The sequence below is a fragment of the Pongo abelii genome, chromosome 5, assembly GCF_028885655.2.
Source record: "Pongo abelii isolate AG06213 chromosome 5, NHGRI_mPonAbe1-v2.0_pri, whole genome shotgun sequence".
In the NCBI taxonomy this organism is placed as follows: Eukaryota; Metazoa; Chordata; class Mammalia; order Primates; family Hominidae; genus Pongo; species Pongo abelii.
The window spans coordinates 90,307,134-90,329,305 of NC_071990.2; the positions used below are offsets into that span (position 1 = coordinate 90,307,134).

The following is a 22,172-nucleotide window of genomic DNA, read 5'->3' on the forward strand; positions in this document are numbered from 1 at the left end:
ATTCAAAGCTGCCTCTAAGGATCAATTTTTATTTGCTCCCTCACCCTTAGGAGGGGTTCCAGCTTTTCCCATTAGTCAGACATGCCTGGGGGCATTCCTGTGTGCTGGATAGGGGCAGCCTCTTCTCCAAAGGGCTCTATTTTTGTTGCTATTTACTACATAATGTTCTGGAAAACCAAGTACATGTCTGCTGCTTTCTTGCTTTTCTCCTTTGGCAGGTGGTGTGTGTTTAAGAGGGTGGGTCTTGTGCTAGGAAAGCACAAGACGGAGGAGACAGCTTCAGCTTCTATAGGAAGCTGATTACTGCCTTTGCTATTGCTGTACTTTAACCAGAGGCCAGAAAAGGAGCCAAGCATGTGCAGGGAACACAGCCCCTCCTCAGAAAAGCTCCTGTGCCATTGTCGTAGCTCAGCTCCTGAAGCTCTCAGGATGTCACACCTCCTTGCTGACAGGGAGCCTGAGTGCTGTGCGAGGCCAGGAGCATTGCTGGAGAGTCAGGGAAGTCATAGTTTGGAGAATGGTGTTCTTGGTGAAGAATGCCCTTCCAAGAAGAAACACAGAGACTGGGAACCACAGTTTACGTTTCAAAAATGGAAGTGGACAAGTGGGCCAGGACTGGCTAGTGGGTACCTGGACCCTCCAGCCATAGCCCTTCTGGTTGGAAGAGATCCAACTCTTCACCCAAATCCGTTTGACGTTGGAAATATCTCACTGGTCTTTGCGAAGGCAAAGGTGTAGGGTGTCAAAGAGGAGAGGGAACGGTTGGGGTGTCCTCTGGGGTGGGGGCTAAGGACAGCTGGGGGGAAGGGAGACCCATGCTAGATGATGGACGTTACCTCATGTCCTTATTTCAAGCCTGTGGAGTGGGCAGTGGAGGTTATTCCTATTTTACAGATGAGAAAACGCTTAGTTTGGGGGATTAAGCACCAAATGACACAGGTGTTATTAGTCAGAGCTGGGATTCAAACTAAGCTCTGGTGCCTCTGGCCTTTCATTTCTCCACGGGCGGTTCTTCACTGACTTTGGATTAGAAAGGTGCCTCCAATCCAGGCCCATCCTGTTTGTAATTTAGTTTCTAAAGTGCCCTCCCAGAAGTGATCTTCTTTGAACCTGTCCTAGTCCATTTGGCCTCTCTAACAAGGTAACATAGATTAAGTAGTTTAAACAACAGACATTTGCTCCCCATGGTTCTGGGAGCTGGGAATTCCATGGTCCAGAGTATCAGGAGGTACTCACGCATCTGGGATCCCAAGCACAGCAGGAGGATCTTTTGAGACACACACAAAAAAAACCGTTGCCAGGCACATGGCTCACACCTGTAATCCCAGCACTTTGGGAGGCTGAGGTGGGAGGATCACTTGAGACCAGGAGTTTGAGACCAGCCTGGCCAACATGGTGAAACCTGTCTCTACTAAAAATCAGCTGGGCGTGATGGCACGCACCTGTAGTCCCAGCCACTTGGGAGGCTGAGGGGAGAGGATTGCTTGAACCTAGAAGGCAGAGGTTGTAGTGAGCCAAGATCGCGCCACTGCACTCCAGCCTGGATGACAAAGTGAGACTCCATCTCAATTTTTTAAAAAGTACTCCTGGGTCGGTTGGCCTCTTTCCAGCCTCCCCAGGCAGCTTCTCTCCATGCTGGTCTATATTTTCCAGCTGCCCAGAAGCACTTGTGTCCCACCATGCTGTCACCTCCCTCATAGCACAGACCTCTCTGTCCTCACGTGATGAACTCCCCTGTGTTTCAGAATGTCTTAGGAAACTTTGTGAAGGGCACTTACTCAATGTCAAGAAGTCCTTGACAAGGATATGTGGTGACAGATGGAGCTGGGGACCAGGCCCAGCCAGTGGAACCTGGTCATGCCACTCTATCTGATCAGCTATGATTTCATTGGAAGAATCGAGGTTAGGGAGCACGTGGCTGAGCACAGTCACTGTCAGAGAAAGGTCACTCTTCATCTCAGACGCTGCCTTTTTCTGGAGGCTTTTTGTAGCCCACTTTTTTGGGGAGTGATTAAAAGTAAGCTCTGACCTCTTTCCAGAATCATTCTAGTGCTTTGGTCACATTTCATGGGGAGAAATTAAGATCGTTTATTGTCTGTTATCTCTGGTTTCCTCCATGGCTCATTACTCATGGCAAACTGGTGCTTTCTTGAAATCATTCATGTGTATCCTGCTACAGTATCAATAAAGGCCTTTGGGAAGACCTTAGGGGTATGCTTCAGCTGGGTGGGGCCATGGTTCATTGATGTTTGAATGTTTCTTCACAGTGAAACTTGTAGGGGAAAACAAAGGAAACACGTTTGCTTTAGAATTTGGAGAATTTGGAGTTTGGCAGGGCAGTTCTCTAGACAGAAGTTGATTCACATCAAAAAGTGTTATTTCTTCTGGATGTCACCCTTGATGTGGCACCTTGGGAGCTGACATGCTCCCAAGAGCATGAGCTCCCAAGAGCAGTTGAAGCGAATGGTCTTCTCTATGACCCAGCAACAGGGCTAAGAAGGCTACTCAGGTGCACAAGGAGAGGAACACACTAATGTGTTCTGCAACCTCCTGGCATTAGCCTGGGTGCCCATCAGGAGGAGGATGAATAAATAATAAGTGAACCAGAACTACATGAACAACATGAAAAAAAATCTCAAAAATATAAGGTTAGACAAAAAATGCCAAATTATATTGTATAGTTGAAAACTATTAGGCCGGGCACAGTGGCTCACACCTGCAATCTCAGCACTTTGGGAGGCTGAGGCAGGCAGATCGCTTGAGCCCAGGAGTTCAAGACCAGCCTAAGCAACATGGTGAAACCCCATCTCTACAAAAAAATAGAAAAAATTGGCCGGGCATGGTGACACATACCTGTGGTCCTAGCTACTCAGGACACTGAGGTGGGAGGATCACTTGAGCCAAAAGGTTGAAGCTGCAGCGAGCCATGATCATGCCATTGCACTCCAGCCTGGGCAGCAGAGTGAGACCCTGTCTCAAAGAAAAAAAAAACTAAGGTTTGAAACAAGCAACACAATGTTTATATGTATTGTCTTTGGCTACAAACATGTAGTAAAAAATATAATGAAAAGCAAAGGAATGATGAATACCAAATTTGAGGGAGTGGTTACCTCTGGGAATGGAAGAGAAATGAGACCTGGGAGTTGTTCACAAGGAATGTCAATGATTTATCTTTTTTCTTGAAATGGTTGATGGTTATGTGAAGTTTAGATTATTACTTATATTTTTTAGTGGTTGAAATACTTCATAATTTCAGTTTAGTATTTTTGTTTGTTTTTTAAGGCAGGGTCTTGCTCTGTTGCTCAGGCTGAAGTGCAGTGGTACAATCACAGTTCACTGCAGCCTCGACCTCCTGGGCTCAAGTAATCCTCCCACCTTAGCCTCCAAGGTAGCTGGGACTACAGGCACATGCCACTATGCCCAGCTAATTTTTAAAAAAGAAAATGTTTTTGTAGAGATAGGGTCTCGCTGTGTTGCCCAGGCTGGTCTCGAACTCCTGGCATCAAGTGATCCTCCCACTTCAGCCTCCCAAAATGCTGGGATTACAGGTGTGAGCTACTACACCCAGCGTAGAATTTTTTTTAAAAAAGAGGAAGAACCGACCAGTCATGGTGGCTCATGCCTGTAATCCCAGCACTTTGGGAGGCCAAGGCGGGTGGATCATTTGAGGTCAGGAATTGGAGACCAGCCTGGCCAACATGGTGAAACCCTGTCTACTCGAAATACAGAAATTAGCTAGGTGGTAGTGGTGTGCACCTGTAATTCTAGCTACTCGGGAGGCTGAGGCAGGAGAATCGCTTGAGCCTGGGTGCCCATCAGGAGGAGGATGAGTAAATAAGTGAACCAGGAGGCAGAGGTTGTGGTGAGCTGAGATGGCGTCGCTTCACTGCAGTCTGGGCGAGAGAGTCAGACCCTGTTTCAAAAAAAAAAAAGGAAGAACCTTTCCTAATCAGTTCAATCAACAGTTTTAATTTTCACCTGTTACTAACTGGACTCCTCTGGGGCTGATGACCATGACATCTTGCTGTTCTCCCACCTCTTGCCCAGATTCATCATGGCCACTTCATTATTCCTCAGTATTAGCACCAGTGAGAAATTAAGAGAAGGCACAAAACCCCTCGTTTTGCTACTTGATAGTCTGATGAGTGGAGAGTAGAAATAATGTACTAAAGGAAATCTTCACATTTTGAGCATATCGTGTTCATTGATTGCAATGACAATAGCCAAGGTTAACTGAGACAAACTTGAATTTTGGTTAACCCATAAGAATCTCCTGCCAATCCAAAGGGACAGGAGGGAGTGATCATCCAAAAGCCCCTGTGCAAACCTTGCTCTAGGCCCTCTGTCTCCCAAGGGAGTAGCATTGATGACTTCTTCTGAAATCATTGTTCGTTTTGCATTCACAGCATGGCCGGACTCCCCTGCATCTTGCTGCCAATAAGGGCCATCTTCCTGTGGTCCAGATCTTGCTGAAGGCTGGCTGCGACCTCGATGTCCAGGATGATGTGAGTAGAAGCCATCATTCTATCAGGCTGAGTTGGCAGGGGAGGTTGTCTGGCTAGAAATCCACAAAGTATAAGCTGTGAGATGGGAGGGTAGTAGATGCTCTCCCAGGACATTTTAGCTGCATCTTGGTCTCTGTGGCGGCAAGAACTTCCTCTGGAAGACCTGCTCTGAGGCCCATTCTCAGTAGCAAGTTAGAGTTTGGGAGTCTGGGGTGGTTCTCCATCATGGTTCACTTCCTGTCTACTATTCAAGTGATCACTTCCTGTCTATTGTACAAAATGCCTCAAAGGGGATTTTTGCCTGTGTCCTGTCTCAGCATAAAGAGACACACACATGCACATCAGTGAGTATGGGCAAGACTTGCTGGAAATGTGTGTCAATGACCAAATTCACCGTTGGAGAAAAAATGGGGATTAAAAACTTAATTTTTTTCTCATCTTAATTTCTCTTGGTCAGTGAATATGACATGGAAAATGATCTATTCAAGTTGGGGAGTTGGGGGAAGACACAGATCTCATAGAATCTAAGAAAAAGGAGGCCTCCAGAAAGAGTTTACTCTGGCACCATGCTATTATTGAGACATGGCCATCAACTCAGCTCTGAGTCTATTCATTCAGGTTATCTAGAGATGGACTCTGGCTCCTCTGGCATCAAGTGGCCAGTCCTGAGTGAGTCAGCAGTGGCTGAGGTCACTGCTGTACACTGAGTCACGTAGTACAGTGGGCTGCCCTATTGGGTCTTTGGAGAAGGTGGTTCTCTAAGAAAGGACCATATAAATTGTCCTCCAACAGCTGTTAGGAAAAGGTCCTTTGATAATACAGTTGAAAACTACTTTTAGAAATGGTTGCAACACTAATTCATGTAGTAGAACTCTAAGAAATAAGAACTTTTATGGGGAACACAGAATGTTGGAGTGTTTGCACTGATAACCTCTTCCAAATTCACCTTTAATAACTGTAGTTATAGAGTGTGATTCAAATTTCACATCTTCAGATGTGCTACAGTGTGGTTTACTAAAGTGCTTCTAGTTTTCTTTGGGTCTGTGTATAATGTCATAAAACTTGGCAAACACACATTAAGAAGGACAGTACTTGCAAAGAAATAACTAAATATGACTGTTTTATGCATGGGCAGAAGGCCATCCAGTGTCTTTCATAAATCTCTGGTTATATCTGGAACTTGCTGGGTCATCAAAGATGTTATTTTCAAAAAATGTTGATTTAGCTTTAAGCCATTGATTTCTACCTTGGGTCATAATACTTTTTTATTTTCCTGCACTATGGTCATCATAACATTCTCAACTATATCATATCCTTAGATGACAGGAACAAAAATACAAGGAGAGAGAAAAGATTTTGGCCACAGAAAAGGTGGGGCGTTGAGTTATTACTGGTGCAAACATGTTGGGATGCATTTGATCTTCTCTTCGCATAATTAAAGGCTTTGCTTGCCACAGTGGCAAGGCCAAAATGCCAGGCGTGCTAACCCATTCCAACTTGACACCCCTGCCTCACATCCTGGGCGCTAAGTATCACTGTGTTCTCACTCAGCAAAAGCCTTGCTAATTTCCTAGAACTGCTGCTGTTTATACCAGGCAAGGTAGGAAGTGAAACAGGCAAGAATTTTCTTAGGTAGCCAAAGTGAGACGTGTCAGCAGAAGAAAAGCCAGCTCTGCTTTTAGACAGAGAGACCCCCTTTTATTTATTGAAGTTATTTTCTTGCATCTTTTCCTTGTCCTAGACAGACAATGCATATATTGCTTCTCCCAGATAAATTAAAATAAAAATACAACAACAACAAATAATTGGGAGTGGAGAAGGTAGAATTGACCTTCACTAGTTCTGAAGAAATGCATTTGCCAGCATATGATCCATGCCTGTTCTCTGTGTATTTACCATGCTGTTGATGACCAGCCTTGAAATACATGCAAGAACTCAAGGAAGAAAACTCTTGATGTGTGTCCTTTAAAGAATCTAGGAGATCAGTTATTTGAAAAAATCTCAGAAGTTACCTGTCTTGGATGGTGGGTAGAAACAGAGAATGTTAATGATATGAAGAATTTACTCCTAACTTCATATTCTACAGATACTGATCTTTATGGCATGGTAAGAACTGAGAATTAGTTGAAGAATGACCTCCAGTGGCCTGGAGTGGGATTATTATGAATTTCAACCTGTGGAAACCAGTTCTTTAGATTATGCAACTCCAGGAGCAAATTCTTTCTTGCTTCCCGCCAATCCTGTCAACTCTCATTGGAGCGCTAATGCCATCTCTGATTGGTCAATGAGCAATCACATAGCTCCCGCCTCAGAAATAGTCCAGGATGCTGTGGCCACAGTGAAAGCCATGAAAGAAGACAAAAATAAGAAAAACCACAGAGGGAAGGTTAGGAAGGACCCTAGAAGATCAGAGAGAGAAAAAGAGGTCAGCAACTTGCTTTACATACCTAACCTGTCTTGAGCTTCCTTGCAGTATGTCTGCCTGTGCCACATGGGGGTGGTTCCTCTTGAAGAGGGGCACACTGCACCCTTGCATGACTGGAATCTGCCAACACTACACTCACTCTTTTTCACCATGTAGGAAAGAAAAATAACAGTATTTCAGAACAAAGATTTAGACCTTATAGGCACCAAAGCTCTTAAAATCACAAAGTGAGAAACACTGTCTCAGAAAAACTGAGAGCTGGCAGTTCACGTACTTCGCAAATGGATCAACATGTTCCAAATCAAAGTGCCAAACTGCAGGGTTTCAGGCCCTTCAAGTTTCCAGCTACAGCGTCTTTGCTTCTGCTTCTTGTCGTTAATTATTCAACAAATGCTTTTGGGGCAGCTCTAGTGGCTATGCTTTACTTTATGAAAGAGGCAGTCCCAACCCCACAGATGCATCTGACCTTTTCTGAGGCTCGTCTTAAGGTTAATGACTAAACAGGTTGGAAGCAGCTTGGGATGAGTGCAAAGAGCCTTGACAATTTGATTTCTGGTCCAAGCATACTGTCCTAGGCTTATCAATAAAATGAGAGAATTAGACTTGGCACATAGTAGGGAGTCAATAAATATTCAATCCGGGCCTGGTGGCGCACACCTGTAATCCCAGTGCTTTGCGTGGCTATGGAGGAAGGATTGCTTGAACCCAGGAGTTGGAGACCAGCCTGGGCAACATGGCAAAACTCCATCTCTACAAAAAATAAAAAAATAGCTGGGCATGGTGGCAAATGCCTGTGGTCCCAGCTACTCAGGAGGCTGAAGTGGGAAGATTCATTGATCCTGGGAGGTGGAGGTTGCAGCGAGCTGAGATCATGCCACTGCACACTCTAGCATAGGTGACAGAGTGAGACCCTGTCTCAAAATGAATGAATGTTCACCAAATAGATAATTCAGTAAACACCATTGAGAGTGCTCTACCTTTTCCCAGCATTTCAGAATTTCATGATTGACTTAGGTAGGTATCATATACAAGTAAGAATTATGTCAAAGTAGCCACTTGTATGTATTGAGGCCACATCTTGTTCTTCTCTGTGTCATTTCAAGGAGGAAATGTTTCAATGGTAAATTTTAATCTTATAGGAGGAAAGAGTCCATTTGTAGATAACTGACCCTGTTTCAACTGAGGGCCTCAAGGTACTAAATTGTTCGTGTTGTATTCTAGGGAAGAATAGATCCGAGATGATAACCTGAGGCAGCCATTGTTTACATGTTTCGTGTCCCTCACCTCAGAGCCTTTAATTCTCATCTTGGTTACTTGAGAAGGGCAGGTTTTTCAAAGCCTGAGAAAGCGTATTGCTCAGTCCTCCAGAACCATTCCAGCTAGTGTCAGCACAGCTAGCAGTCCAGCCAAGGACAGCTACTTTCGGTAGGGAGAGTCCGAGCCTGGCCTGACAGCAGTGTTTATCTGACCCGGGCTCTCGGTGAGGTCTCTGTCTGAGAGGACCCGGGCTCTCGGTGAGGTCTCTGTCTGAGAGGACGGCTGGAGGGGGAGCTGTGGCCTGGAGACAGGCAGGACAGCCAAAAGGTCCCCCAGAGGAAGGGGTGTGCAGGACCTGTGCCAGCAGCTTAGGACAGTTTGTGTTCTCGCCACAACCTCACACAAGTCATTAGATCTCCTTGAGTCTTTCTAGTCTGGAAATTTCCTCCTAAGGTCTGAACTGAAAGTTAGATTGAGCTGCTTTCATTGAGCTAGAGTTTCACAAAGGAAAATTTTCTCAAAGGAAGCAAATACAGTAGATTGATGATTAAAGCAAGTAATAAATAACTCGGTGCCATTCTGGCTCCAAAGATGCCTCAACTCATAATTTAGAGGGCAGCTTGTGAAACATGATAAAAAACATTTGACCTAAACCAAGGCTTAGGTTAGTCTGTGCCGTATCATCCAGTGAAGGCCCTTCGTGAAATAATTTGTACAGCAAGAGTGGCTAACACGACCCATATGCTCAGGGCTTGTTCCTCATACTTTATGAACAATACAGAGTGATAAGTTTTGTCCTGGAAAAAGGTTGTTTTTATTGGTCCAAAGAGCACTAGAGTGTAAGTAGTTTGTGGTTATATTAAAAAGCCTGTAAGAAGTGGAAATCTAACCAAGTCAGCACTACCCTGAAAGCGTGAGCTGCAATCGCATGGTTCTTGCTAAGAAGGGCATCGTCTTTCTCAGCAGGTCAGTAATCATCAATTGCACCGGAGGCCTATTTTGGGAAATTCCATCACCATTCTGATAGACAAATGGGAAGTCTTGGAAATCTTATCGAAATTTTAAAAAGTTGAGATGTGGGGCCAGCCATGGTGGCTCGCGCCTGTAATCCCAACACTTTGGGAGGCGGAGGTGGGCAGATCACTTGAGGCCAGGAGTACAAGTCCAGCCTGGCCAACATGGTGACACCTCGTCTCTACTAAAAATACAAAAAAAATTAGCTAGGCATGGTGGCAAGTGTCTGTAATCCCAGCTACTCTGGAGGCTGAGGCAGAAGAATCGCTTGAACCTGGGAGGCAGAGGTTGCAGTGAGCCAAGATGGCGCCACTGCACTCCAGCCTGGGCGACAGGGCAAGACTCTGTCTCAAAACAAAAACAAAAAGTTGAGACTTGGGCAGTATCTTGTATGATTACTAGTTTCCTTGTCTAGAACTACTTTCTAAGAGGTCTGAGGTAGACAGCGCAAATGGCACAGCCTACCTCCTGCAGCCACTGACCCAGCGGCCACATTCTTCTTTTAACCACAGCAAGGGTTCTCTTTGAATAAGGGGTCTGGGAAGGTGGATGAGAAGAAAACCAGCCTGAACCTAACTGATAACAGGAATAATAGTTTAGAATGCTGAAGGGGAAGGTCGGTGGTGGCAATGCTGAGGATAGTGACCTGTCCTTAGTGTCCTGACTCCCTCACTGCAGAAATTCCTTACCTTCCACAAATGAACAGTGGGAAGAGAGTCTGTGACAGGGACAGTCCTGTTACTGGGGTATTGTTTCTGCTCAGACTTCTAATAAGTAGCGGTTTTTCCTGATGCTAAAAGTTATCCGTGTTAAATATAAAAAGCTGGAAAATATTAAAAAGTATAAAAAGAAAAGTTAAAAGAGAAAAATCCTTTCATGGATTTTTAAAGGAAGACTTTTTAATTTTAAGAAAGCAATTTTGAGTTTTAACTAGGATTTTTTATTGTAATAAAATATACGTAGCATTAAATTTACTGTCTGAACATATTTACGTATACGGTTCAGTGGCATTAAGTACACTCACATTGTTGTGCAACCATCACCACCATCTATCTTTAGAACTTTGTTTCAGATGACATGTTTTTAATGTGCATTGTTTGTTACAGATCTGGGGAGTTTAGTAAGTAGAATCAGTATTTCATTAAGGTTGTTTACAGGTAGCAGTTCATCCTTCTTTGAAAAAATCTGTTTTATCTTATGATGGCCTCTGTCCTCTCTTGGGCCAAGCACCAGGGACGCCCCAGAATGTTTTCTTTGCCCCTCTGGTGCTCTGCCAGGAAACTTCACAAAACTGTGACCAACCACATCATAGAATCCAAGAAGGGAATGGAGGGACCCTGGTATCATCCAGGGTGACACACCTGAGGTCCAGCAGGGTGACAGGCTTCTAGCAAGCCATGCACAGCCCAGACCTCCTGACCCCTTGTCTTGTGCTCATTGCTTTCCACCAGAACATTTCCACACTGCTCACCCATCCTCCCTTTCAAGGCTGGACCACAGGCTCAGCTTGATTTACCTCAACTTAGCTTCCTGAGGACCTGTCAGAGATAAAGGGTGCTCTTAGAGACTTCAGAACTCTCCTGTTACAGTCTTGACCTGCTTACCTCTGGGAGTGTTTCATCCTTCACTCAACTGCAATTAGGAAGAGTCAAGTTCCCTTTGGCGCCTAAAGGAGAACAACAGCCGGCAATCCCAGGAACTCGATCACAGAGAAAAGGGCTCAGAATGCAGCATAAATCAGTGACGATGTTGTCATGAACTCTCTGAAGAGGCTTCTTAGAAATACGCAGTGATAGCTGCAGTCCCTGGAGTCCTCAGATGAAATAGGGCAAACACCTGCATTGCCGTTGACTAGTACAGGTCAATGAACAAATGACCTGCCTGTCATCAAACCATGGGTGCTGCTAACTGTCAGAGCTGGACAGTGGTCCCCCTGCAAGCTGGAAACTCGGCAGGCAATAGAGATTCCAGGCATTGCTGCTTTAATTGCATAGCACACAACCTGCCCTCACACCCACTCTTCACACCTGTGATAGTCACAGCCCCTGGATGGCAGGAGAGAGCCTGACCCTCATTTTGAGGTTGCTCTGTGGCCGAGGGCTATTCTTGCTGTCGGCTTAAGGTCCCCCTCTTAGTTTATGAACAAAATTTCTCTGCCAGCATGCGTTGTCTACTAACAAGACCACAAAGCCCGCCTTGCCTGTGGTAACCAAGCCCTTCTGTGAATAACTGCTCTGCTCTGTGTGGGGACAGGAGGGGTCCTTGTGTCCAAGTGTCAAGTGAGTAGTGCAAGCAGGGGGTGCAGGGGAGCTGACTGCTGTTCCTGCCTTCGTGTCACTTTGCAGGAGGACCAGACCGCCTTGCACCGGGCCACAGTGGTGGGGAACACGGAGATCATCGCGGCGCTCATCCACGAGGGGTGTGCCCTGGACAGACAAGACAAGGTGAGTGGACACTGAGCTTCCTTACTCCCCAAGGCAAGGAAAGCCAGTGGCTCAAGGGAGCTGGAGGAGCCCGCTCTGGAAACTTTTGAGTCCTCGAGATTTTATAATTCCTGTCTTACCACTTACGATTTAACATGATTAAATTGGCCTAAAATTCCTTTGAAACACTATCTGGTATCCCAGCCAATTGTAATTTTTTTTTTTTTTTTTTTTGAGAGAGGGTCTCACTCTGTTGCCCAGGCTGGAGTGCAATGGCATGATCATAGCTCACTGCACCTGAAACTCCTGGGCTCAAGTGCTCCTCCCACCTCATCCTCCCAAAATGCTGGCATGAGCCATTGTGCCCAGCTGCCAATTGTATTTTTTTTTTATCTTTTTCCTTGTTCTATGGCACCAGTGACAACCACATAAATCTTAAATGGTAAAGAAAAAAATCTAGAAATAAGGACCTATGTAGGCCTGGGTGGGGGTAAGGGATGTGCCCCCAGACTTTCTCTTTACTTTCATAGATAAGTAAGCAAGTTAATTTCTTTAAACTATATTGCAGGAAAAAAAAAAAGTAAGCTCAACTGGGCCAAACACAGTGGCTCACACCTGTAATCCTAGCACTTTGGGAGGCTAAGGTGGGAGGATTGCTCGAGGCCAGGACTTCAAGACCAGCCTAGTCAACATAACAAACCACTGTCTCCACAAAAAATTTGAAAATTAAGAAAATATATATTAGCAAGGCATGGTAATGTACACACCTGTAGTCCCAGCTACTCAGAAAGCTGAGATGGGAGGATTGCTAAGCCCAGGAGGTTGAAGCTGCAGTGAGCCATGACTGCATCACTGCATTCCAGCCTGGACGACAGAGTGAGACCTTGTCTCTTAACAAATAAATAAATAAGATTGATAGATAGCAAAATTGGCCAGGCGCAGTGGCTCACGCCTATAATCCCAACACTTTGGGAGGCCAAGGCGGGCAGATCACCTAAGGTCAGGAGTTCGAGACCAGCCTGGCTAACATGGTGAAACCCCGTTTCTACTAAAAATACAAAAAATTAGCCAGGCATGGTGGTGCATGCCTGTAAACTCAGCTACTTGGGAGGCTGAGGCAGGAGAATTGCTTGAACCCGGGAGGCGGAGGTTGCAGTGAGCCGAGATCGCGCCATTGCACTCCAGCTTGGGCAACAAGAGCGAAACTCTGTCTCAAAAAAAAAAAAAAAAGCAAAATTGATTATTTAAGGAATCCTAATGACTTCTTATATATTAACCTAATGTTTTTAAATTTTCAAACAATCTTAAAACACAAAACTTCACAATTAAGTGCAATTCAGCCTCTGCTTACTTTTTTTTTTTCTTTAAAGAGGCTACGCTGGGAAGAACTCTGCTTTACGTTTTAAAAATAACTTTTCATTAAAGTATAATATACATACAGAAAAGTGGACAAATAAGTGTGCAGCTTGTTGAATCTCACAGCAGAACCCACCTGTGTGAGCACCCAGCTCAAGAAGCAGCTCATTGCCAGCACCCAGAAGCCCCATACCCTGTGCCCCCTGCCCCCTGCATCCCCCCTTTCCTTTGGCTTCCTCCTTCTGCAATCAGTCCCACTGCCCGGGCCACACACCGTCAATACAGTTCCCAGCAACCACCCCATCCCCTGGCCTTTGAGACCCTAGACTTCCCCTTGTGGAGGTCAGCTGTGTTAGGCCTTTATTTTTAGCTGTTTCCAGGGGCATGGATGTGGTTGAGTTAAAGCTGAAGCCAGAGCCTGGATGTAATTGGAGAATGCACCTGCGCTGACCCCTGCTGATTGCCCCGCACCCTTCCTTCTCCGGGCTCCTCCCGGCTCCTCCCTTCCTGGAACTCCTGCTTTCCCGCCCCCACCCCACTCAATTCATTGCACTTAATGATATTTCTTTGTTTAAAATAGTAAGCTAAGCAAATATGAGCTATGTTCATTAAATGACTTTTATTTAAAAGCAACACATTAGGCCGGGTGCGGTGGCTTACGCCTGTAATCCCAGCACTGTGGGAAGCCAAGTGGATCACTTGAGGTCAGGAGTTCAAGACCAGCCTAGCCAACATAGTGAAACCCTGTCTCTACTAAAAATACAAAAATTAGCAAGGCATAGTGGTGCATGCCTGTAATTCCAGCTACTTGGGAGGCTAAGGCAGGAGAATCACTTGAACTCTGGAGGCAGAGGTGGCAGTGAGCCGAGATCATACCACTGCACTCCACTCTAGGTGACAGAACAAGACTGTCTCAAACAATAAAAGCCACACATTGAGGATACTTGTTTGTTTTATTTCCGAATCACTGTTTCCTCAGTCCCTGTTCATTATTTGTTTGGGGCCCTGAGGCTTTTGAATTAAGGTGGGTGAGATTAAGTTTCAGTGAAAAAAAGTTGCGGAATCTATCAGACCGCTGAATCTTATGAAGATGCCCTCTTCCTTTGCCTGACCTTTGCAGGGTTCTCTCTGATGCCAGGAGCAGAGCAGACTCTAAGGGTGGTGGAGGTGGGAAGAAATAGATGGCATGCTATCCTGATGATGCTTTCTGTTAAACGAGAGCTGTGGATGGGGCCTGGAGCCTCTCTCAACTGGGGTTCCTAGAGAGACTTAACCTCTAATGCCTTATGAACAATCATCCACAGTTCGTCATGGATTCATTTCTCTTCTGTGCATCTAGAATGGTTTTTATTATGTATCATTTCTGGGATAATGGAGAAACTTACCACTCAAATCATCTTCTGTAGTCTGGCTCAGATGAGAAAGTCCAACTGAGAAAGGCCCTCTGGTGTTCTGTAAAAATCCACTGTGATGTATTGATCATAACGAGAAGAATTAGGTCTTGGGTAATGTGCCTTTCCCACCTGTGTGTCTTCCTTAGGATGGGAATACAGCCTTGCATGAAGCATCCTGGCATGGTTTCAGCCAGTCAGCCAAGCTGCTCGTTAAAGCAGGAGCCAACGTGCTTGCCAAGAACAAGGTGAGGCCTGGCAGGTGCTAGAATGCCTCATTCACAGATGAGAATGGCTGTGGGTTTCTCCCCCTGTGGGAGCCTTCTTCCAGTGAGAAGAGTGAGAGCCCAGAGGGGCACGAGGAACCTGAAGGTCCATTCGGCCCAGAAGTTTCATTTGCAGAAAAGGCTAGAAGCTGATTGATATTCCAGGTCAGGAGCAAGCGCACCAACAGCGCCAAAACCCTGCTCATGTGAGAGGCCCCTGACTGCTGCTGCTGGGAATCTACATGTGATTACTGTCCCATAGTTTTTTTGTATTCAAAAAATACAGCAATGGAGTTGGCATTAAAAAAATCAGCAAAAGAACTTTAAAATGCTAATACCGAAAATTAGTAAAGTGGGCTCCCCTAGATGATGCTGGGAAAGTGTGATACAAACAGCCACCTTTGGGAGACAATTTGGCAAAACAAATCAGGAGCCTTAAAATGGTCCTTTTTTGGCCTGGCATGGTGGCTCACACCTGTAATCACAGCACTTTGGGTGGCCGAGGTGGGTGGATCACCTGAGGTCAAGGGTTTGAGACCAGCCTGGCCAACATGGTGAAACCCCATCTCTAATAAAAATACAAAAATTATCTGGGAATGGTGGCTTATGCCTGTAGTCCCAGCTACTTGGGAGGCTGAGGCAGGAGAATCGCTTGAACCTAGGAAGCAGAGGTTACAGTGAGCCAAGACTGCACCACTGCACTCCAGCCTGGGCACAGAGGGAGAGACTGTCGTGGGGGCAGTTGGGGGCCGGGGGGAGGTCTTTTTTGGCCAGGTGCAGTGGCTTATGCCTGTAATCCCAAACTTTTAGGAGGCTGAGGCAGGCGGATCACTTGAGACCAGGCATTCAAGACCAGCCTGGCCAACATGGTGAAACCCTGTTTCTACTAAAAATACAAAAAATTAGCTGGGTGTGGTGGTGCATGCCTGTCATCCCAGCTACTCGGGAGGCTGAGACACAAGAATCGCTTGAACCTGGTAGGCGGAGGTTGCAGTGAGCTGAGTTCTTGCCACTGTACTCCAGCATGGGCGACAGAGTGAGACCCGGTCTCAAAAAAAAAAAAAAGGTCCTTTATACTTGGTACCTACCTTTCTTGGACTCTATCCTAAAAAGGTAATAAAACCTGCTATTGAAATAAAATATGGAAAAGAAAAAAACAAGCAAAACCAGTAAAATTTTACCGACAAAGATGTTCATGACAGCAGTAGTTATATTTTTTAAATATGGGGAGGGAGACTTAGAATTATGGTTCATTCATACAGTGGAATATAATTAATATTAAAATCGTAGTTTTGAAAATAATGCTTTCCATTGTTAAAGAACATGACAGAGATATAAGATCATATATAGTACATGTCCCAGTGCTTAATATAAATTTGTATATTTAAAAATTTAAGCACAGAAGAATATCATCAGAATATTAACAGTGGTTATCTCTGGGAATTGAGGCTAAGATTGATTTTTATTTTTGTACCTTTCCCAAATTTTCCAAAATGAACCCATTATTTCTTTTACAATTGGGAGAAGAGACTTTTTTTTTTTTTTGATACAGAATCTCGCTCTGTCACCCAGGCTGGAGTGCAATGGCACACTGTCGGCTTATTGCAACCTCTGCTTCCTGAGTTCAAGTGATTCTCCTGCCTCAGCCTCCTTAGTAGCTGGCATGTGCCCCCATGCCCGGCTAATTTTTCTATTTTTAGTAGAGATGGGGTTTCACCATGTTGGCCAGGCTGGTCTCAAACTCCCGACCCCGTGATCCGCCCGCCTCGGCCTCCCCAAGTGTTGGGATTGCAGGCGTGAGCCACTGTGCCTACGCCAAGAGATGTATTTTATTTCAAAAATAAGAAAACATTATCAGTACTCTGGAGATATTTGCAGTTGAGGTAAGAAGGGTCATAAAAGGGCTTTACCCTCTTTTCTTTCCCTGGATGGCCAGATTGGGTCTGTAGCAGGGGCCTGAGAATTTCCCACAATGCACTGCCACATCACAGAGTGGTAGCTTCAGCTAATAGTGGTAGGATAAAGAATCAGGTGGGCTAGAATGGGGTTCTGGGTGGCAGTAGCCTGGGGACAATGGGCAGCAGTAAGTACCCTCCCTAATATACACACACACATACACACACACACACACACTATATATATGTACAATTTCGTGGCCAAGTCAAATCTGAAACCATAGTATCTCTAGCTTAGGACACACACACATCTGCATACAAGATCTTCAACAGCAATGCCAGGCAAGTCAAGCTATAGAAATATACCCCATCAATGAAGTGACTTCTCGAGACCTTGCATGCTGCAGGAAATAGAAATGACAGCCTGAAACTCCTTTGTGAACATAATCTCCGTGGGAGCAAGAGAACCCACCTCAGTGGCTTTGCCCTCCAGTGAAATCTCCTGGCTCTCACTACCTTTCCATTAGTTTATTAGGGAGCATAGTTAAGCAAGCCATGCCTTCGTCATTTTCATCCATCTCCCCTCTCCAGTCCCTCATTACATCTTAGGACATCTTCAAGTCTCACACCTGTTCTTCTTTCCATGCTCATTCTTAAGCATGCCCTGAATTATTCCAGATGCCTCAAGCAGATTGACGGGCTCAAGTCTAGTCCCTCCTTTCATCCTGCTCTTCCTCTGCTCAGCGACCTTCCCATAAAGCTCCTGCCCGACACTGTCTATAAGCCTCTCCCGGCCCACCCCTGGAGTTCCTCCTGGCTCCTTTCCCCTAGAGCGCCTCCTGTGCCCTCAGAGTGGGGCTCACTGGCCTGCTTCTCATTCCTGCCTGTAGACCTCCAACCTGGCCCCAGGCCCTCTCCCTCCCCGAAGACCCACCGGGCTGCTTCTGCAACTCTCCCTTGGCACCGCTTGCAGCTTTGTGCTGTCGTTTCCTAGTTCATGTTTTTCATGGTTCCCTCATGGATCAAAAGCTTGAGGTCTGAGAGCAGCAAGCTACATACGGTAATATCGCCGGTAGTGCCTGGCTCACTGCTTAGGAGGCGGGTGGCTGCCCATTTCTTCAAAATGCACATGGTCTGGTACAGGAGTTGATGGTGTGTAATCCCTTTTTTTTTTTTTCCTTTTTGAGACAGAGTTTCATTCTTGTTGCCCAGGCTAGAGTGCAATGGCTCAATCTCGGCTCACTGCAACCTCTGCCTCAAGCAATTCTCCTGCCTCACCCTCCTGAGTAGCTGGGATTACAGGCACCTGCCATCACGCTCAGCTAATTTTTGTATTTTTAGTAGAGACAGGGTTTCACCATGTTGGCCAGACTGGTTTTGAAATCCTGACCTCAGGTGATCCACTTACCTCGGCCTCCCAAAGTGCTGGGATTACAGGAGTGAGCCACCGAACCTGGCCTGTAATCATGTTTTTTTTGTTTGTTTGTTTTGTTTGTTTTGAGACAGAGTCTCACTCTGTTGCAAGGCTGGAGTGCGATCTCGGCTTACTGTAACCTCTGCCTCCCGGGTTCAAGCTATTCCCCTGCCTCAGCCTCCCGAGTAGCTGAGACTACAGGCACACACCACCATGCCCAGCTAATTTTTGTATTTTTAGTAGAGACGAGGTTTCACCATGTTGGCCGGGATGGTCTTGATCTCTTGACCTTTTGATCCACCCACCTTGGCCTCCCAAGGTGATGGATTACAGGCGTGAGCCACTGTACCCAGCCCACAAATTCTTTCTGTGTAAATAAAATGGCTTCAGAAGGACAGGTCAGGAAACTCATGCGTCCCAAAGGGAGGGACATTTTGTACCAGCCATAGCCCGTAGAAAGATCCTTCTTATTCAGCAAATATAGCAGCTCCTGTCTGGGAAATCAGTACCCACTACTCAGGGTGGGGAAAAATGCCTGCTACATATATATCTACCCTAGGTCACATTTTCTAATGTCAGGTTTTGAGATATAGGTATGAAGTCACGCTGTTCTATGAGTTTTGACAAATGTATATGGTTGTGTAACCACCACCATAAAATATAGAATGCTTCCATTGCCCCTTAAAGTTCCTTTACGCCCTCTGGTGGCAGGCTCCCAGTCACCCTCTCCCAGCCCCGGGCAACCACGGATGTTTTGTTTGTTCACAAAGGTCATATAAATGGAATCATACAGTATGCGGCCTTCTGTGTGTGGCTTCTTAAACTCAGCGTAATGTTTTTGAGATTCCTCCGTGTCGTTACGTGGAGGAATGGTTCACGCCTCTTTATTGCTGAGGAGTATTCCATTGTGTGGATCTACCACAATTTGTTAATCCAAACCTGTGGTTTTTAATTTTCTTGATGCAAATGCTTTTCCACATCATTGATATTTCCTTATTGGCAATATAAGCTTTGGTATGATCTGTTTCTAGAGGCATCAGATTTCTTTCATTTCAGTCATTTATTCAACACGTTTTAGTGGTTGCCATGAAGCCCATAACTTGCAGACGACTTGAGAGTAGGGTTTTTAAAACCTGGGCAGACCCCTTGTTGCTGAGAACTAAACTAGCAGTGGTTCTCCACCTGGCTGCACATTAGACCCTCCTGGGGAGCTGTAAACAAACAAAAAAGGAAAAAAAACAAAACTTAAAAAAAAAACAAAAAACCCTGAAGACCAGGCCTGGGGTGACGGACTGTCCCAGTTTGCCCTGGGCTAAAGGGTTTCCCAGAATGTGGGACTTTCAGTACTAAAATGGGGATGCTGGATACCCACCCCCAAGGCTACATAAATCAGAGTCCCTAGAACGGTTGTGGCTGTGCACAGGGCTGGTTTGAAAGCTTCCCCAGGTGATTCTAATGTGCACCCAAGGGTTGAGAACCAGCGAGCCTGCTAGAACCTCAGGCCCGTAATCCTCCCTGTGCCTGGAGGTAAAAGTGAGACGAAAGGTCCACCAGGGCTGGTTGGAGCTAAGGTGAAGAGAAGGGGTATAAGTAAACTGGCCGCATCCAGTACTCCTTTATTTATTTATTTTTTTAACTCATTTCTCTTTTTAAAAGATCAGGAATCTGATATACTGGAGTATCGGCAGCCAGTACTGTGAGATCTAGAGGGGTGTGAACTAGGTGAGGGAGAAGCAATGAGCAGGCAGTGTAATGCTCTGAGCCCACACACCTGCAAGCCTGACCCAGCACTTAAGCTCAGCAGAACCAACGCGGAACTTCTGTGTTCACCTCCTGAGTGCTTGCAGGCTCTTAGATGACACAGTGTCACCTATCACACGGCCTTGTTTTCTTGTTACTTTTCTAGGGGTTATCAGCGGCCTCACATGCCCTACTCCCATAGACTCAAAAGTTCTGTTCATGTCCTGAAATTTTTTCCTGCAGTATTGCTATGGACCTTATTCTGACCCTTGGTTGTCATTGTGATGTGGTTTGTTGAGGTTCTCAAAAACAAGAAGGACCCAAAAAGCAAGAGGGTCTCAATCTGTGTCCTAAGTGATAGATGCAACTGTGCTGCCTGAAAGGCAGGGCCTGGTGTCCATAGTTAAAATTTTGATGTTTCAAGAAAAATGCAAGAATGGGTGACTTGAAAAAGGCTTACAAGTTAAATCTCAGTCGCATTAGCCTGCCCTTCCAGGAAGTGGCTAGTTTTACCTTTTTTAGCCCACCATTGGCAGGGATTGTAACCACAGCTATTGCCCATGTGGGGCAGGAAGTCATCTGACAGGAATTGAGTGCTGTGCATGTGTCCATCATTGTGTGTTAAGAAAACGCCTTCCTAGACACTCTGAGTCAATCCCCATAGTTTTAGGATGTGGGGGGGTCATGCTGTATTTCCCAGGTAAGGAATTTGAGCATTTGAAGAGGCTGGTTTTTAGTTAGTAAGTTGCAGAGCCAGGACTTGGAACCAAGGTTTTATGACAAATAGGACTCTTCTGCCTGTTCAGACTCCAAATTAAATGTTCTTACCTCTGAAGCATCCCCACCGAAACCATCGGTCAAGAGGCAGAGAATGTGAGCATTGCCTTTTCCCCCGAGTAAGTACTGCCCCTCTGCAAGGCATGCAAGTCTGTGCGGAAGCATGTTGCTAATATGTCCTCCCTCTCTCTGCCTCTCTCCAAGGCGGGGAACACAGCTCTGCACCTGGCCTGCCAGAACAGCCACTCCCAGAGCACGCGTGTCCTCCTGCTGGCCGGGTCCCGCGCTGACCTCAAAAATAATGTGGGTGAACAAAACCAGATTCTCACGTTCTCTCTTTCTTGTGTCACTTCAGAAAATAACTTCATGAGCATACTTGAACCTTAACATCTAGAAATTAAAATGTAAAAAGTATTTGGGGCTATCTCTAAAGTGTTCTTTTTTTGGCGATTTTCTAAGGGATCATTCAGGCACATGAGAAGAAGAATCAAGACTTGGAAATACTGCTTTTCTCCCATCTTTTTCCCTTCACGCCTCATCTTTGGTTTATCATTTCTTACAGCACGTGTCTGGCCAATTACAGACTAGGAAACCAGTTAATGTTTTAAGAAAGTCTCTACCCACATAGAGTGTTGAGTGTTGTACTCTTATCAGCAAATATGAGCTGGTGCCATTTACAGGGGAGGTCCTCTAATGCCCCATGCCCAGCATCTACAGTGAGCAGGTCCTACTGATGACTGAGGCGTCCTTGGGATGAGCTGACCAGAAAGGTCACATGGGTATCGTTTCTTCACAAAGAAGCTGTATTTCCTTTATAAATCCCCTGCCTTAGCCACGTTGGCTAAATAAATAAATAAATCTGAGGCTTCTTTCTAAAGTGTCCTCAGGTGAGGGTCTCCCTGTTTGGGGTAGACTCATCTAATGCTCTGAACCTCAGCTTTGAGCTTGGTTCCATCCTAATGCAGGGGAGAAAAGTATGCCGAGTGGCCAGCGTTCTCCAGACAGAGCTAGAATGGAAATGGCAAGAAAACACTGCAGGCAGCTTTTTGTCTCCAGTTCTTTATTGTCTTTCTGGGAACAGGGTTCTGCCTGTTGTGCTTACTGAGCATCCTGCCCCTGAGTTTTTCTTCATACCCTTTTTTTGCTCCCAGTGATTGCTTCCTTATCAGCTCCCCTACTACATAGCTCCATATAGGATATTGGGGTCCAACTGAAGTGGGATATTCCTTGAACCTCGGGGGGTATGTGTAATCTTAAGATTTGACAACCCCCCTGCTGCCCTGTCCTTTCATCCATGAGGGATCTATGCTGGGAAGGGCTCATTTCCAAAGCAATGCTGTTGGTCTTAAGTCAGTGTACTACTGACCTTTTGGGTTGTAGGGAGGCTAGGGTCCCTGGATCCTCCTCAAGCACAGGTAAGCAGAGTCTGCCTTAGCTCTTGCAAAGGCCTCATGGGGAGCAGACGTCTAGTTGCACAAACGTGAAAGCAGTGATTCTGTGACCACGTGGTTGTTCTGCACAGGCAGAGAGGGAGCAGGGCTGCCCACAGCAACAAAGAGTGGTGAGCCTTGGGGTGGAGCATCTATGTTAAAAGAGCTGCTTATGATTCCCTAAAGAGTATATGATAGTCTGCCAGCTTTTAAATAACATTTTCTTTCTACTTTTCTCTATTTGTTTTGTAACTGCTCAGATTGTGCTTAGAGTTTGAT

The 22,172-nt window shown here is 45.6% G+C and overlaps 1 protein-coding gene across 10 annotated transcripts in view; it reads left to right on the top strand.

Annotated features, from left to right (window-relative positions):
- ANKRD6 (ankyrin repeat domain 6) overlaps window positions 1–22,172 on the top strand; it is a 64,306-nt gene that overhangs the window by 24,436 nt on the left and 17,698 nt on the right. For 3 of the 10 annotated variants that reach the window (XM_063724904.1, XM_063724905.1, XM_063724907.1), the window contains exons 1-4: window positions 4,407–4,505; window positions 6,592–6,930; window positions 11,547–11,645; window positions 14,521–14,619. In XM_063724904.1, coding sequence (XP_063580974.1) covers window positions 6,637–6,930; window positions 11,547–11,645; window positions 14,521–14,619 — 492 coding nt within the window. In that variant the 5' untranslated portion in view covers window positions 4,407–4,505; window positions 6,592–6,636. Of the gene's footprint in view, window positions 1–4,406; window positions 4,506–6,591; window positions 6,931–11,546; window positions 11,646–14,520; window positions 14,620–20,667; window positions 20,767–22,172 lie in introns of those variants that run through there. The other 7 variants (XM_063724906.1, XM_063724908.1, XM_063724902.1 and 4 more) reach the window with 6 other exon arrangements.